At 47.8% G+C, this 17037-nt stretch overlaps 3 protein-coding genes across 3 annotated transcripts; all 3 read left to right on the top strand.

Moving 5' to 3' along the window:
- Positions 1-57: 57 nt before the first annotated feature.
- OGAPODRAFT_16500 (uncharacterized protein) lies at positions 58-883 on the top strand. Its single transcript, XM_018354474.1, has one exon. It carries the CDS (start codon positions 69-71, stop codon positions 816-818), a length of 750 nt encoding a protein of 249 aa, XP_018210590.1. The 5' UTR covers positions 58-68; the 3' UTR covers positions 819-883.
- OGAPODRAFT_88121 (plasma membrane H+-ATPase) lies at positions 58-4816 on the top strand. The gene has a single exon (XM_018356884.1). It carries the CDS (start codon positions 2002-2004, stop codon positions 4693-4695), a length of 2694 nt encoding a protein of 897 aa, XP_018210589.1. The 5' UTR covers positions 58-2001; the 3' UTR covers positions 4696-4816.
- Positions 4817-4968: 152 nt separating this feature from the next.
- On the top strand, positions 4969-17027 carry OGAPODRAFT_76585 (uncharacterized protein; the record flags this gene model as incomplete). Its single annotated transcript, XM_018356201.1, has 2 exons — positions 4969-5131; positions 5164-17027. The coding sequence occupies 2 exons, from the start codon at positions 4969-4971 to the stop codon at positions 17025-17027; spliced, it is 12027 nt and encodes a 4008-aa protein (XP_018210588.1).
- Between the last annotated feature and the right edge of the window lie 10 nt (positions 17028-17037).

The raw sequence follows: 17037 nt of genomic DNA, 5'->3' as shown, positions 1-17037 counted from the left end.
ATGAGAACAAGAAGGACTTGATGCGACGCAGTGTCGAGGTCTTTACTTGTACCATCTGTCAGGAATTGATGGTGACTCCGTTCACGGTCACTTGTGGGCACACGTTTTGTTACGAGTGCCTGTCGGACTGGCTCAAGGTGAAGCACTCGTGTCCGTTGTGTCGCCAGCGTGTGAGGCGTGTTCCTGTGTTTAATGTGCCGATGAAACAGTTGCTGGAAAGTTATCTGGAGGCGGTGGCGAAGGACCATCCCGACCAAAAAGAGCCCATAACCAAGATGATACGCGAGCGCAACAAGTTATACGAGAAAGATAACCACAACGATACCTGTTTCAAAAATCTGTTTGACAACTATTCGGAGGCCGTTCTGGATACCAGCGATGGCATTCCACGTTGCAGTGTCTGCCACTGGGAAGCTCACGGCTCTCGATGTCTGAATTGCGGGCGACGCCTTCTTGCAGCTACCAACGAGAGATTTTCGTCCTCGGACAGTGAGGATGATCCGGAGTACCACGACGAGTCGGCCTCGTACGGCGAAGAGAGTTTTATTTCTCTGCTCGAGCGCGAAAGCCCTGAGCTTGCGGACGCCTGGCGGCAACGGGAGGCTCTTCGACTATTTATTAATGCTCCCTCTCCTGGAGAAGAGGAGGAGGACGATTTCGACGACGATTACGTTGACTACGACTTTGAACGCGACCTCAGGGACGCAGATAGCGTGCCCAGCGACATAGACGACGGTGATGAGTACTATCGACCTGCGAACACGCGGCATCGGTCGAGGATCCTGTCGAGCGACAGCGACGAGGAGTGGACGGAGTAAACCAGCGGCGAGTTTGGGTTATAAGTTTTCGGTTATAGGAGGATAAATGGAACTGTATGAATAGTGAGGATCGTTATCTGTAATTAAAAATGCAGAATTATTAGCTGGCCTCGGTGCAGTGCAGTCAGGAGTAGTAATCACCAAATTTACCTAATTAGTGCTATGAAACAGGACCACCCTGGATACACGCAAGGCAAGTCTCCGAGAGGGTCTATGTCACATGGGGCATCAAAAGGTACAGTACTGAGGGCCATGACAACAAGACTGTCGTGATCCGGGGTATCTTATTTGGGTAAGCAAGTTTCCCAATAGGGAACAATGCGGTCTAAAAACAGAACACAGGCATTTTTAGGCGGTGGATGCGGAATGAATAAATGGCTGGAAAGATCGGCTCGGTTTTGGCAAGTTGAGTGAAAAAAAACCTGGCCGAAAAAACCTCAAAAGTTATGATTTCGCATATAACCGGTCTTGGTCCGAAACCGGTGCAGAAAATATGCTCTTGGCAATTACGTAGTTGTAGAAGCTGGGGATGAGTTGCAAAGAGGCCATTTGGCGTTGACGGGTGAGGGCGGATCTCCAGGAACAGTACATGGACAGAAGCCAGTTCTAGATTCTGGCTTCGCATTTTCCCGAGTTTGAGCTGTCCCTGTCTGGGTCCTGCGACTTTCCCCTGGATTGCAAAAAGGTAAACAATAGCGTACAGAAAGAAACGATAGCGTAGAAAAGGCGGGTAAGATACACTTAATAAAACGTCTCCGCGAAAGCAGCATCCAGATAACCGGGTCAGATGGAGGAGCTCACGGCTAGATTGAGTGTGCAGCGGTTTGCTCGGCACGGTCGAGCCAGTATCGGCAATGTCCCGGTGTCCAATTTTCACGCAAATTACGTCTTCCCGGATATTCCGTTGCTGGAAAACAATAGAAATCGGTTTTGTTAACGATATCGACCAGTGAAAATACAGCTAAATAACTCGTTGGTCGGAAACTTAATTGTGGTTTGTGTTTCTTTTTTACCCTTTTGGTACCGATTGTTGTTTACTGAATTTGGACAAACAAAGTCGCTCGTTGCAAGGTGCATAATTTGCATCCACCTCTTAAAAATGCAGTATCTTTCCTTCGTTTTTCTCCATCCAACTTTATATTCTTTTTTTCTTTCAGTTCAATTGCTAGAATAGAGACTCATCATGTCTGCAACTGAACCAACCAAGGAGAAAGTCCCTCTTCAGGAAGATGATGAAGAGGAAGAGGACATCGACCAATTGGTGATGGAATTGCAATCCAACCACGGTGCCGACGACGGCGATGAGGAGGACGAGGTGCAGGACCACTCTTCCTTCAAAGTCGTTCCCGAGGAGCTGCTGAGAACCGACCCAAAGGTTGGTTTGACCTCCGAGGAGGTTGCCAAAAGAAGAAAGAAGTTTGGTCCTAACCAGATGGCCGAGGAAAAGGAGAACCTCGTGCTCAAGTTCTGTATGTTCTTTATCGGTCCTATCCAGTTCGTCATGGAGGCTGCTGCCATTCTGGCTGCCGGTCTCGAGGACTGGGTCGATTTCGGTGTTATCTGTGGTTTGCTGATGTTGAACGCCTGTGTCGGTTTCATCCAGGAGTACCAGGCCGGTTCTATTGTCGACGAGTTGAAGAAGACGCTGGCAAACACTGCCACCGTCATCAGAGATGGCCACCCGGTTGAAATTGCTGCTTCTGAGGTTGTTCCAGGTGACATTTTGCAGCTGGAAGACGGTGTTGTCATTCCTGCCGACGGTAAGCTTGTTTCGGATGAGTGTTTCTTGCAAGTTGACCAGTCCGCCCTTACCGGTGAGTCTCTGGCCGTCGACAAGAGATCTGGAGACCCAACCTTCTCTTCTTCCACTGTCAAGAGAGGTGAGGCTTTGATGATTGTTACTGCCACCGGTGATTCCACCTTCGTTGGTAGAGCTGCTGCTCTGGTCAACAAGGCCTCTGGTGGTCAAGGTCACTTCACCGAGGTGCTGAACGGTATCGGTACCGCCTTGCTCGTCTTGGTCATTGTCACTCTGTTGGTTGTCTGGACTTCTGCCTTCTACAGAACCGCAAAGATCGTCAGAATCCTCAGATACACCCTTGCCATCACCATTGTTGGTGTGCCAGTCGGTCTTCCAGCCGTCGTCACCACTACCATGGCCGTCGGTGCTGCTTACTTGGCCAAGAAGCAGGCCATTGTCCAAAAACTGTCTGCTATCGAGTCTCTTGCCGGTGTCGAGATCCTGTGTTCCGACAAGACCGGTACCTTGACCAAGAACAAGCTTTCTCTGCACGAGCCTTACACCGTCGAGGGCGTTGAGCCAGATGACTTGATGCTTACTGCCTGTCTTGCTGCTTCCAGAAAGAAGAAGGGTCTTGATGCCATCGACAAGGCCTTCCTCAAATCCCTGATCAACTACCCAAGAGCCAGAGCCGCTTTGACCAAGTACAAGATGCTCGAGTTCCAGCCATTCGACCCAGTTTCCAAGAAAGTCACTGCATACGTCGAGTCCCCAGAAGGTGAGAGAATCATCTGTGTCAAAGGTGCTCCATTGTTCGTTCTGAAGACCGTCCAGGAAGACCACCCTATCCCAGAGGACATTCTCGAGAAGTACGAAAACAAGGTTGCCGAGTTTGCTTCCAGAGGTTTCAGATCTCTGGGTGTTGCCAGAAAGAGAGGTGAGGGCCACTGGGAGATTCTCGGTATCATGCCATGTATGGACCCTCCTAGAGATGACACTGCTAAGACTGTTAACGAGGCTAAGGAGCTCGGTTTGAGAGTCAAGATGCTTACTGGTGACGCTGTTGGTATTGCCAAGGAGACCTGCAGACAGTTGGGTCTTGGTACCAACATTTTCGATGCCGACAGATTGGGACTTTCCGGAGGAGGAGACTTGTCTGGATCCGAGCTGTTTGACTTTGTTGAGAACGCTGACGGTTTCGCTGAGGTCTTCCCTCAACACAAGTACAATGTCGTTGAGATTCTGCAAAAGAGAGGTTACTTGGTTGCCATGACTGGTGACGGTGTCAACGACGCCCCATCTCTTAAGAAGGCCGACACTGGTATTGCCGTCGAAGGTGCCTCGGACTCTGCCAGATCTGCTGCCGATATCGTTTTCCTTGCTCCAGGTCTTTCTGCCATCATTGACGCCTTGAAGACTTCCAGACAGATTTTCCACAGAATGTACGCCTACGTTGTCTACCGTATTGCTCTGTCTTTGCACTTGGAGATCTTCCTTGGTCTGTGGATTGCCATTCTGAACGAGTCTTTGAACATCGACTTGGTTGTCTTCATTGCCATCTTTGCCGACGTTGCTACTCTTGCCATTGCTTACGATAACGCTCCATTCGACCAGAAGCCAGTCAAGTGGAACCTGCCAAGATTATGGGGTATGTCCATCGTCATGGGTGTCATCCTTGCCGTCGGTACATGGATCACCTTGACTACCATGTTCCTGCCAAAGGGAGGTATCATTCAGAACTTCGGTTCCATCGACGGTGTCCTGTTCTTGCAAATCTCCCTGACTGAGAACTGGCTGATTTTCGTTACCAGAGCCACCGGTCCATTCTGGTCCTCCATTCCATCGTGGCAACTGTCTGGTGCCGTCTTGATTGTCGATATCATTGCCACCATGTTCACCCTGTTCGGATGGTGGTCTCAGAACTGGAACGACATCGTCACTGTTGTCAGAGTGTGGATCTGGTCGTTCGGTGTCTTCTGTGTCCTTGGTGGTGCCTACGTTATCATGTCTGAATCTGAGAAGTTCGACAGATTCATGAACGGCAAGCCACTGAAGGAGAGACCTCCTCAAAGAACCCTTGAGGACTTCATGGTTGCCATGAACAGAGTCTCTACTCAGCACGAGAAGTCCAACTGAGCCAGCACTTGAATGGGTTAATAGAGGACTGCTCCCCATTATTGATATCTTGCTTCCTTCGTGCCCACGACAGCCTAATAACTAATATTTTGTTCTATTTAGGATGTTCAGTTTTGTGATCTAAGTGTCATTAGCATGATGGATACAATACAATATACCGTTTTTGAATTTTGTAGTATTAATCTGAATATTATTCCTCTGTGGCGGTGCACTCCTGCTTTGTGGCGGTGAAGTCGCGTTTCAGATCAACAAATAAACAAATCTCTCCCGCACATGTCTTTGCTTCTCCCCGCCACCGTTCTCGACTATATTCATCGGTCGGCGGCCTCGTTGCTTGGTACGGCCAGTCTGGATGGAGACTACAACCTCCTGCTGGCCCAATTTATCCAAAACCCCAGCGAAAGTGCCCTTTTCCTTGTTCAAACTGGAATGCACGGTAAGTACCATTTTGCGCGCTCTAACTTCTAGAATTACGCTTATATGAGCGACTGGAGACAGAGAAGCTGGCAGATCTTGCCCAGTCGGCCTCCATCGTGATATTTCTCAAACAGAGGGGCCCGCTGCTCGACAGCGTCCCGTGCACAGACCAGATCTTCGTGGCCAAGCTTCCATTGAGGTCTTCGCCGCGACAGAATTTTGAGTATCTGGAGTTGCTGTTGCAGTTTGGCATTTCGCCATACTTTTCGGCGCTCACTTCATTTGCCACCTCGCAGTCCGTGGCTTCTACGCAGAAAAAGATCTCCGAGCTTGCACTTTCGTTCCAGCATCTGCAGCAGACGATCCAGATCCCGAACCTTGCCACCACCGCGCATCCTGCGATCTTAGGTGCTGTGCGGCAAAACCAGCATCTCGCCGCTCTTTCCATTGACGTTATCGACGAACACACTAAAACAGACTCCAAGATTTTGAACGAGATGCAGTCGATCGTGAACGACTGGGTCAAACAAGTCCAGAACGTGGCCCAGCTGAGCCATGAACCTTCCGACGGGCCCACGCTTACGGAGGTGAATTTCTGGGCCTCTAAGGAGACAGCGCTGTTGTCTATTCAGGAACAGCTCAAAAGCCCAGAGATTCAGCTTACGCTCGACGTTTTACGCTCTGCAAAGAGGTACCACGCCACGGTGACATTTTCCGACACTGGTATCAAGGACGCACTAAATGTGGCCGCCAAATACAACCAGCTGCTCAAGGACCTCCCCATCAACGATCTCTTGTCCGCTCAATCGCTGGACAAAGTTGCCGAGGCTGTTTCTTCCATCTTTGAGCACCTTCGCAAACTCCGGGTGACCATGTATCCGATCCAACGAGCAATTGAGCTCTGTCAGACCATCGTTGAGGACATCATGCTTAGAATAACCGGCATTTTACACGATGTAAAGGTGATGGAGCTAGCGTATGCTGATTTCAAGGTTATAAGCGATCAGGTGGACGATTTGCTAGAAAACCTGGATGAGTACACTAAGGACTTCACCACGATGGCTCGTGAATTACTTCGAAAGAGGTCAGACAAGTTCATAGCTGTAAGGATCGTGGTCCCAGATGAGCTGAAAAAAGCCGTCTCGAAAGCTGCCGAGTTTAGGTCCCAACACGAAGAATTGAAAGAAATAGTTTTAAATCTGGTTAAAGCCACCAAGGTGACTGCATATCTGGAAGAGCTTGACCATGCTTATAGTGCCGTGGAGACTGCCAACCCCCTAGACATAGGAACAGAAGGCCAGAGAGCATGGACACAAGCAGAGAGGACGTACCAGAAGAGAGTGAATGCGCTTGAAGACAAGCTGATTGAATTTCTGCGCCAAACACTTCAGGCGATTTCGTCTCCAAACGAGACCTTTACGGTATTTGAGCAGTACTCATTTTTGCTCAAGCGGCCCAACATCAGAGCTTCGATATTCGACCACCAGCATGAGCTATTGCAGGTGATTCAGGATGACCTGATTTCGCTTCAGCAGGAGTTTGAACGACAGAAAAGCACACAGAAAATACTTCAGCTTCGAGACATTCCGCGCTTCAGCAGCATGATCGCCTGGATCAGCCAAGCGAGATACAAGATCGAGTTTTTAATTACGCGTATGGAGCTGGTTATGACGAAAGACTGGGCAAGGTATCCTGAAGGTGCAAAAATCGAGAATGAACTGAGGTTGCTTATGGAGAAACTGGACCTGGATAAGTGCTACCGCGATTGGCTGACCTCTTTCAAGCAAAATGTTAGAGATACGACCCTGAGACGATATATGCTTAAGATAGAGCGCACAGAGTCCAAGGAATTTACGGTCAAGGTCAACTTGTCACCCGCTGATGCAGAACTGTTCAAGGAGGTCAACTTGCTCCAAATCATGGGGTTTGAAATACCCCGTAATGTTGCTTCTCTTGCCCATACTTTGGAGACCATATACCCCATTGCAACTAGTCTCAACAATTCGCTGATCAATCTAGAGTCTATTTTACAACAGGTCGATCAATTGGGCGAGCTCAAAGTTTTGCTACAGCCTTACCTAGACACGATTTTCAGAGGCATTACGTTTCTTGCACAGTCAGAGTGGATCGCGCTAGAGAATGCTCAAGTGTTAATTGAATCGGGTTTAACGAATCTCGATGAAGTGAAAGTATGCGAGGAAGCAGAGAAGTTTCAGTATCAGATTCAGGCTCTTCTGCAAAAGTTTGAGTTTTTGGAGTCTTCAAGAGAGCAGATAAAAGCCGCTCTCAATGATTTGACGACCTGCAGATATTCCGCGGAGGAGTTCTGTCGCATTATCGACACGTTGCAACGAGAAGTCAACAAATTCGCCTTACAAGGATTTACGAATATTGAGGAGTTTACCAATGCTATGAACCTCGCCGTAGAGGATATTCTTTTTAATAGATGCAAGTCCGAGCTAGCCATCTGGAGAGGAAGATTAGGTGGCATTGAGAGAGACATTCCTGATAAAATCCATACAATAGTCATGCAGGACTTTAAGCTGTCTGTTCGTCCTCCGCTGGAAATTTCCGAGATGTCAATTGTTGCAGATCTCAACAAATGCTTAAATACTGTTACCAGCCAACACCGATTAACCTCTGGCCAGTTTGACGTCTCTGTTGAGGACCACCCTAAGATGTTCTCTAATCTTCAGAATCTGTTTCAAAAGCCCTATTTTGAATGCGTTGAAGAGCTTGGACAAGTTATGGATTCGGCCAGAAATTTGGTGGATAAATGGCTTCAACTGCAATCGCTGTGGGGCATTGAGCTTGAAGACTTGAAAAGAGCATTTGGCACCAATCTATCACAATGGCGGGATGCGCTTCTTGACGTGAAACATCTCAAGGAAGCTTTCGACACAGTGGAGACGTTCACCAGTTTTGGGCCGATTAAACTGGAGTACAAGCAGGCTCAGTCGAAAGTAAGCACTTACTACAACACCTGGCAGCGTAACATTTTGGATATTCTTACGCGTCTAGTCTCAAAAGAGATCAACTGCACTCTTGAAGAAGTTAAAACCCAACGGAGGGCCATTGAAACAGCGCCAGTAGATTTTGGCTCCGCGAAAGCCGTCATAGCTCTAGTGGACCTTCTCTACCAGGCAAAGAACTATGTTCAGGAGACTTCCATCAAAATTCAGACGCTAGAGTCTTGCAACCATCTGTTGATCCTCTTCCGCGTCAAGTTCGGGGAGGACTGGGTTCATTTTGAGAAGCTTCAAAGAGCATTTTTTGCACTAAGCACCTTGGTAGATGCAAAAATCGAGTTAATCCTATCCAACATGGCTCTCGTTGTCAGCACAGTGGAAAAAGAAGCCGGCATGCTCAAGGAATCCATTGACTCCCTGAATAAACAATGGAGCAATGACAAACCACTGGGCAAGAAACTTGAGCCTGAAGTGGCTCTTTCGTCCTTAAGCCGGTTTGAAAATGCGTGTCTGAGACTGGTGAAGGAACGGTCAAAGCTTTTGAACGCATCTAAAGTTCTCGATGTCCAACTGCTCATAAAAGATAACTTATCAGCGATTCTGGGAGAAATCGAGGACCTGAGAAGGTTCTGGTCGATCATCAACGAGTTACAAGCTTCTTTAACAGAATTGCGCTCCCAGGAATGGTCCTCTGTTACCATCACATCTCTTCGGAAGACCCTAGAGGACATTCTAGCCCGTTCTAGGGCCCAGCCGGCCACCATCAGACAGTATTCTGCTTTTGAAGAGTTTCAAACAAAACTCAAGACTTACATCAAGGTCCTGCCGATTATTGGAGGGCTACGGTCAGATGCGATCAATGACCGTCACTGGATTGAGATATTTCGTGATCACACTCTCAAAGAGCCACCAGCCAATATGACTCTAGGCCACGTCCTGGATCTAGATCTTGTTGCAAATGAGAAATACTTCAAATCAGCGATACACAAGGCCCTAGGAGAAAAGAGCTTGGAGAAGTCCATCAATAAAATTCAGAAAACCTGGGATCAGCTTTCTTTCCAGTTGTTCCAGTTCAATGACGAGTTCAGACTAATCAAAGGCTGGGACGATTTGTTTCAGACCATTACAGAGGATCTCAATGCCTTGTGGTCAACGAAGATGTCGCCGTACTATTCCGCATTTGAGAAGACAATCAACCAGTTAGAGGAGAAGCTGTCCAATGTGCAATGTGTATTGGATATGTGGATTGACGTACAGCGTCAATGGATATATTTGTCTGGTGTGTTTGAGAAGAACGATGAAATAAGAAAGCTGCTACCGTTGGAGTCAAACAGATTCTATAATACGTCTTCTGAGTTCCATTCGCTAATGAAGAAAGTATACAAATCAGTGCTTGTGGCTGAGGTGATCAACATCCCGAACGTGAAGCAGATTCTGACTAAGATCTCTGAAACTCTCGAGAAAATTAAGAAATCCTTGATAGGATATTTAGAGAAGCAAAGGGACATTTTTCCTCGATTTTATTTTATTGGCAATGAGGAGCTGCTTGAGATTGTCGGAAACTCAACCAATATTCCCCTGGTTTCGACATATTTGCAGAAAATGTTCGCTGGAATAGCGGGAACGCTCTACAATCCGGACGTATCCCAAATCGAAGGGATTATTTCCCCGGAAGGAGAAAATGTTAATTTGAATTCACCGGTATCTCTGGTGACTCATCAATCTCTTACAGATTGGCTACGTGAACTGGAAATGGAAACTAAACGGACTTTAGCTTATCTGTTGCAACGCTCGTTAAAACAGCTATTTACCGTTTGGGATTCAGAAGACCTGAAAGGAAGTCTTGTTCAATGGATGGACAAATACCCAAACCAGATTTTGATTCTGTCGCTGCAGGTGTTTTGGACGCAGTTGGTGGAATCCACTGCCGACCATAGCAGGCATGTGGAAAAATACAGCATGGTGCTTTCAATTTTTGCACAACTGATTCTGCAAGATTTGTCGTCCCTGCAGCGAAGGAAGTACGAAAACCTAATTATTGAGCTTGTGCACCAACGGGATATTTTGGCACTGCAGACTGATCGGAGTTCGAAGTCTTACGAGTGGCTGTCACAGCAGCGTTACTACTTAGTTGAGACAGATAACATCCTCGAGTCTGTGGTGGTGAAACAAGGGAACTGGACTGCCCACTATGGATTCGAGTATCTTGGTGCTCCTGCCCGTCTTGTATACACTCCGCTGATGGACACCTGCCACCTTGCTATGACCGAGGCACTAAACGAAAAATTAGGAGGCTCTCTCGTTGGACCTGCAGGTACGGGAAAAACAGAGTCTATCAAAGCCCTGGGGCAAAATTTGGGAATGATGGTACTGGTTTTCTGTTGTGATGAGACGTTTGATTTCCAAAGTGTCAGCAGAATCCTAATTGGTGTTTGTCGTGTTGGCTCATGGTGTTGTTTCGATGAGTTCAATAGACTGGACCGGAAGATGCTTTCTGCCATTTCCACGCAGATAGAAAAGATCGAGACCGCTTTAGGAGCTGATAATGGCATGACCATAGAAGTTCTGGGCAAGAAGTTTCAGGTAGCTGCAGGGTCTGGCGTCTTTATCACCAGCAACCCAAACTATGCCGGCAGATCTGCGCTTCCAGACAACTTGAAGACCAAATACCGTACTTTTGCCGTTGTGCAGCCAGACGAGAGCGTAATCTGCGAGGTGATACTGATATCTCAAGGTTTCAGCTCTGCTAAAAGGCTAGGCGAGCAAGTGGTGGATTTTTTCAGAAGATTGGCGTCCAGCTGTTCAAACCAGCCTCACTATGATTTTGGATTGCGGGCCCTGAAAAGCACATTGGCCAGATGCGGAGGATTCCGCAGAGCGCTCAGAGAGCAGTCCGTCGATTTCCAGATGGAGAGCAGAATAGTTGTGCACAGCTTGAACACAGTCACCCTGCCCAAACTCCTTCTTGAGGACGAGCCATTTTTTTCTGAGCATATTGGTATATTTGAGTCTGATAAAGGCTTGGAGACAGCAGCTGACGAGCTTGTTCCGCATTTGAAGGAGATTGCTGCCGAGAGAGGACTTGCGGCATCCTCGTCATGGCTGAAGAAAGCTCTACAAGTTTTTGAGATACAGCGGTCGCATCATGGGTTCATGATGGTTGGAGACGCCGGAAGCGGCAAGACCATGCTTTTCGAGTGTCTTTTGGAAGCCATCAAGCGGTTGACGGGGGTGGAGAACTCCGTGTGTACCATTGACCCCAAGGTGCTGGGAAAAGAGCCGTTGTATGGTTCTTTGGATTATGCGACAAGAGAATGGACTGACGGTGTCTTCAGCACACTTTTGCGGCGCGTAGAGCTGAACCTGCGTCGCGAGAAATCCAAGAACATCTGGATCGTTTTTGATGGTGACGTCGACCCTCAATGGGTCGAGAACCTCAACAGTGTTCTCGACGACAACAAAATTCTAACTCTGCCTAGCGGAGAGCGGATTCCCCTGCCAGAAAACGTGAGAATTGTGTTTGAGGTCGAAAATCTGAACTTTGCCACTCCAGCCACGGTCAGTCGGTGTGGTATCGTTTCGTTTGGGAATATGCTTTTCGGCTTTGAAGACTATTATGCCAATCTCATGTGCTCGTTCCGCAATCAGTCGCTCGAATACGAAGATATGACTGGAAACTTTCGGGCTGGTGCAGTGGACGACATTAAACAGAGGTTCGCCAACCACTTGCAGGAACTGCTTCCAGCATCCGTACTCCAGCAGTTGTGGCTGGAGACGAAGAAGTATGCGCATGTGATGGACCGAGGTTTGAGCATGATTGACACTTTTTTCAGCTTGATGTCACAAAGACTGGAGAAGCTGGCCATGCAAGCTGCCGTTGTGCAAGATGACATTGTTCCATATGTTGCCCGTTCCGCTCTGCATTCGTTGATATGGTCCTTTGCGGGCGACATGTCATTGGAGAACAGAGAGAAGTTCTGCACCTATGTGCAGACATTACCTGGGCTAGCGCAGTTCAGCATACCAGACATGTTCTACTTCGACATCTCAATGGTTGATTACACTTGGACACCCTCTGTCATCGAAGAAAGCGACCTGGAACCTCATATGATCACAAGGCCGGACATCGTCATTCCAACGCTGGACACGAGCGTCCATGAAAACCTTATTTTCTCACTAGTGAAAAAACACGAAGCTGTGATTCTCTGCGGTCCTCCCGGTTCGGGAAAAACCATGACTTTGATGTCTGCGCTCAGGAAGTCACACCAGTACATATTTGTTGGCGTGAACTTCTCCAAGGACACCACGCCCGACTTGGTTGTTAAAGCACTGGAGCAGCACTGTGTCTATCAAACAGGCCCTTCAGGGCTCAAACTTGTTCCTGCTGTGGCCGAAAAGTGGGTGGTTTTATTCTGCGACGAAATCAACCTTCCTGCATTTGATGAGTACGGCTCGCAGACAACAATATCGTTTTTGCGGCAACTGGTGGAGAAAAAGGGATTCTGGAGGAAAAAGGACGGGGCTTGGGTCAGTTTGGGAAACATACAATTTGTCGGAGCCTGCAATCCGCCCACAGATCCCGGACGAAACGTCTTGAGCGGCAGATTCCTGAGACATTGTTCTGTGATCATGGTGGACTATCCTGGCACACAGTCGTTGAACCAAATTTATTCCACCTTCAACAAGGCGTTGCTCAAGTGTGTTCCTGATCTCCGAGGATACGTGCAATCTCTGACCGATTCGATGATCCAGGTCTACGCTTCGTCCAAAGCGCATTTTACCGACAAAGCACACTACATCTACTCCCCAAGAGAGCTGACTCGTTGGGTCCGTGGTATTTATGAGGCGGTGAGGTCTTCTACTCAGCTCTCTTTGGAAGGCCTTCTTCGCATCTGGGCCCATGAAGCATTAAGACTGTTTTCTGATCGTTTAATCACCCAGGAGGAAAGAATCTGGACCTATGAGATGATCAAGTCGACATTGGCCAGAAACTTCCCATATACGGACACAGAAAGTGCACTGGAAATGCCGATTCTGTATTCAGGTTGGCTGTCGTATGATTACAGCCCTGCTTCCGAAAAAGAGCTAGGTGCGTTCCTTGAGCAGCGTTTGAAGGTGTTTAGCGAGGAAGAGACAAATGTTTCTCTCGTGCTCTACCCTGATCTGTTAGACCATGTGCTGCGCATAGATCGGGTCTTGAAAAATCCACAAGGCCACATGATTCTTGTGGGGCCAAGTGGCAGCGGAAAGACTACTCTTACCAAGTTTGTCGCGTGGATCAACGGACTTTCAATCCACCAGCTGAGTGTTTCCAGGAAGTACACTTTGGCGAAATTCGATGCGACTTTGCGGGAACTTCTTCGCCGAGCAGCCGAAGGCGACAAGTTATGTTTCATTATCGACGAGTCTGCTATTCTGGAGACAGCGTTCTTGGAAAGAATGAACACTCTTCTTGCCAATGCCGAGGTTCCTGGATTATTTGAAGGAGAAGACTACAACACGCTTATTACTCTTTGTTCACAAAAGTCTCAAGAACAGGGTCTGTTTTTGGACTCTGACGCGGAGCTGTACACCTGGTTCACAGAACAGGTGGCCAAGAACTTCCATGTGGTTTTTACAATTACGGATCCCTACTCGTTAAATGCTCCGCCTCTCATATCATCTCCTGCGTTGTTCAATAGATGTGTGATTAGCTGGATGGGTGACTGGACAGTCCAGTCTCTAGAGACAGTGGCCAAGGGATTATTGGCTGTTCTGCCGATAAATGATTCGCAGTACCATGCCCCTCCTGGATTGGGCGTGGATGGATTGCGTGATGCCGTCGTGAATGTTTTGGTGTCTATACACGGTGGATTCAGAAACAGGAGCCCTACTCCTAATGAATTTTTCACTCTGGTTAATAACTTCGTCGGCTCCTTTAAACAGAAAGAAACAGAGCTTCAAGAGCACCAGTCGCACATAAATGTTGGTCTGGACAGGCTTAGAGAGACATTTTTGGAAGTTAAGAAATTGAGCGAGAGTTTATCTGTCAAGAAGCTTCTGCTGGACAAGAAGAACAAGGAGGCAAGGGAAATGCTCGACAAAATGATCACCGATCAGAATGAGGCAGAACGCAAGCAGGAAGCGTCTATTGAGATCCACAAAAGGTTTACAGAGCAGGAGCGCATTATTAGCGACCGGCGAAATGTTGTTCTTGAGGATCTGAAAAATGTGGAGCCTTTGATTTTGGAGGCACAAAAGGGAGTCAAAAACATCAAGAAACAGCATCTTACAGAGCTCCGTTCGATGAACAATCCTCCTGAGGCAGTGAAGATGACCCTGGAGTCGGTGTGTATTCTTTTGGGGTACGACGTCAATACGTGGCGAGATGTCCAGCTCATAATCAGAAGAGACGACTTCATTGCAAGCATTGTCGGGTTTGACAGCGAAGTACATCTCACGAAGGAGTTGGCAGACTTTATGGAGCGCGAGTTCATTTCAAGACCCGGGTACAATTTTGAAGCAGTTAACCGGGCTAGCAAAGCTTGTGGACCGCTTTTACTTTGGGTGGAAGCTCAGCTCAGATATGCTTCTGTTGTGGAGAAAGTTCAGCCTCTGAGAAACGAAGTGCGGGCCTTGGAAAACGAGCTTATTGACACCAAGGCGAAATTGATTGCAATTGATGGAATGATCAACGACTTGCAGGAGAGCATAGAAGTCTACAAGGAAAAGTATAGCGAGACTATTCGTGATAGTGAAAAAATCAAGGCCGAGATGCAGGACGTGGAAACCAAGGTTGGACGCAGCACGTTACTTTTGGAGAGCTTGCGAGAGGAGAAAGTCAGATGGGAAGCAAGTGTTGTGGCGTTCCAGAGCGAGAGAGAGTGTCTAATTGGCAATACTCTTCTTGGAGCTGCATACATGTCCTACCTGGGACGCTATAACGAGCTGGAACGGCGTGAATATTTGGAGCTCTGGAAGACTGAGCTCGCAAAATACGCCATTCCATTCGACAGCACGTTCAGTTACCGCACATCGAGTTTGAAACCCGACCAGGAGCTTAGTTGGCAAACTAATGGTCTTCCAAACGACGAGCTTTTCATAGAAAACACCATGATGATGTTTGCAGACAGACGATTTGCGTTCCTTATTGATCCATCGGGGTTGATGATTGACTTTATGGAAAAGCAGTACCACGGTATAGTGGTGACCAGCTTTTTGGACGACGGGTATGTGAAGCTACTTGAAAACTGCATAAGATTTGGAGGCTCTATTCTCATTCGTGATGGTGAACATTACGACCCAATTGTAAGCCGTGTGATTGCCAGAGACATTGAAACTTCCGGCGGGCGCAGTCTCGTTAAGCTTGGATCGAAAGAGATCGATCTCTCTCCCAAGTTCCAGCTGTTTGTGCACACCAAAGACGCTTCTGCTCGAATTCCGCCATATTTGGAAGCACGGATGAACGTTCTCAATTATACATTTACCAGCAGCTCTCTAGTGAACCAGGCGCTGAATATGACTCTTCATAGCGAGCAGCCGTCGCTTGAACAACAGCTTGTCGAGCTTTCCAAGCTCAACGGGGAATATAGGGAATCGCTATACAACCTGGAAAACGATCTCCTGTTGAGTCTGAGTGACACTCGTGTGAGCATCCTGGAGAACGACGAGCTAGTAAAAAAGCTTGAGTCGATCAAACATGAGGCTGCCACCATCAAGACCAAACTAGCGCAGTCTTCAGAAATCCTGGACCAGGTGAAACAAGTGAGGGACAAATACCTGAGTCTTGGCGAAGCTTTCTGCAACATACAACTTCTGCTTGACCGTCTCTGGAAGCTTAACCGAGTCTACCAATTTGCTTCCACGGACCTGGTTGTGATATTCAAGAAGATGCTGATGCAGAACAAAGGACGACCTGTTTCCGAAATGGTGAAAGCTTTCGGCAAAGAGGTGTACTCAGCACTTTCGAGCTCGCTGCTGCAAGAAGACCGTGCTATTTTTGAGAACCTGATGAAGGAATATGTTGGCGACTTTGAGCATTCTGGCGAGTACGACGTTTCGCAACTGCTGGAATCGCACAAGTATTTCATTCTGCGCACTTCTGGCGGATTCGATGCAAGCTCTACCGTTTACTCCCTCGCGCAGGCCGCCCACCAACACGTCGAGTCCTATTCCATGGGTTCCAGCGAGGGTGTTGAAGTTGCACGTAGACTTTTCGTTGCTGCGCTGAAAAAAGGCAACTGGTTACTGATTGAGAATGTGCACATGGCTCCAGACTTTGTCGAGATTATTCCGAAGTTGCTCGAAGCAGAAATTCACAGCGAGTTCCGTCTGTTCATGACCTGCCAGACAGACTCGCACATAGCCACAACGATAGTCAAGATGTGCAAGCAGGTTATTTTGGAGAGCAATCCTGGAATACGAACAGTTCTTCAAGAAACTCTCATCAGAAGCAACGGCATTCTGAACCTTAGAAAAGCTCAGCATCCAGACCACACAAGATTGTACGTTTTGCTCGCATGGTTCTACGGTATTCTGAGAGAAAGGCTGCGTTTTGTGCCTGTTGGGTTCAAGGAGCGTTACGAATTCACACAGAGCGATTTGTCATCGGCCAAACATGTGCTGGACCAAATAATTTCCAAGGGTGTTTCTTGGGCCATGCTTTCGAATTTGCTCGGTCGTGTTGTTTTTGGAGGAAAACTCACCGATAAGGAGGACCTCCAAGTCATTATCGACATTTCGGCTCTTCTGTTCAACCCCAACGTCCTGGATTCGCAGAGCATTGCCGTTGACGGATCCTCCATCTATCTCCCGGAGTCGGATAGCATTGACGACTGCATTTCGTGGATCAACTCTCTTCCCGAAATTGAGCCTATCACTTGGCTGGGACTCAACGCAGAGGTTGAGAAGATCGTGGAGGAAAAACAGGCGTCGAGAGCCAAAGCTGAGATATCAAAATTAAAATAGGTTAATTAAT

The sequence above is a fragment of the Ogataea polymorpha genome, assembly GCF_001664045.1.
Source record: "Ogataea polymorpha strain NCYC 495 leu1.1 chromosome Unknown OGAPOscaffold_4, whole genome shotgun sequence".
Taxonomy (NCBI): Eukaryota; Fungi; Ascomycota; class Pichiomycetes; order Pichiales; family Pichiaceae; genus Ogataea; species Ogataea polymorpha.
This window is presented reverse-complemented; position numbering and strand designations above follow the sequence as displayed.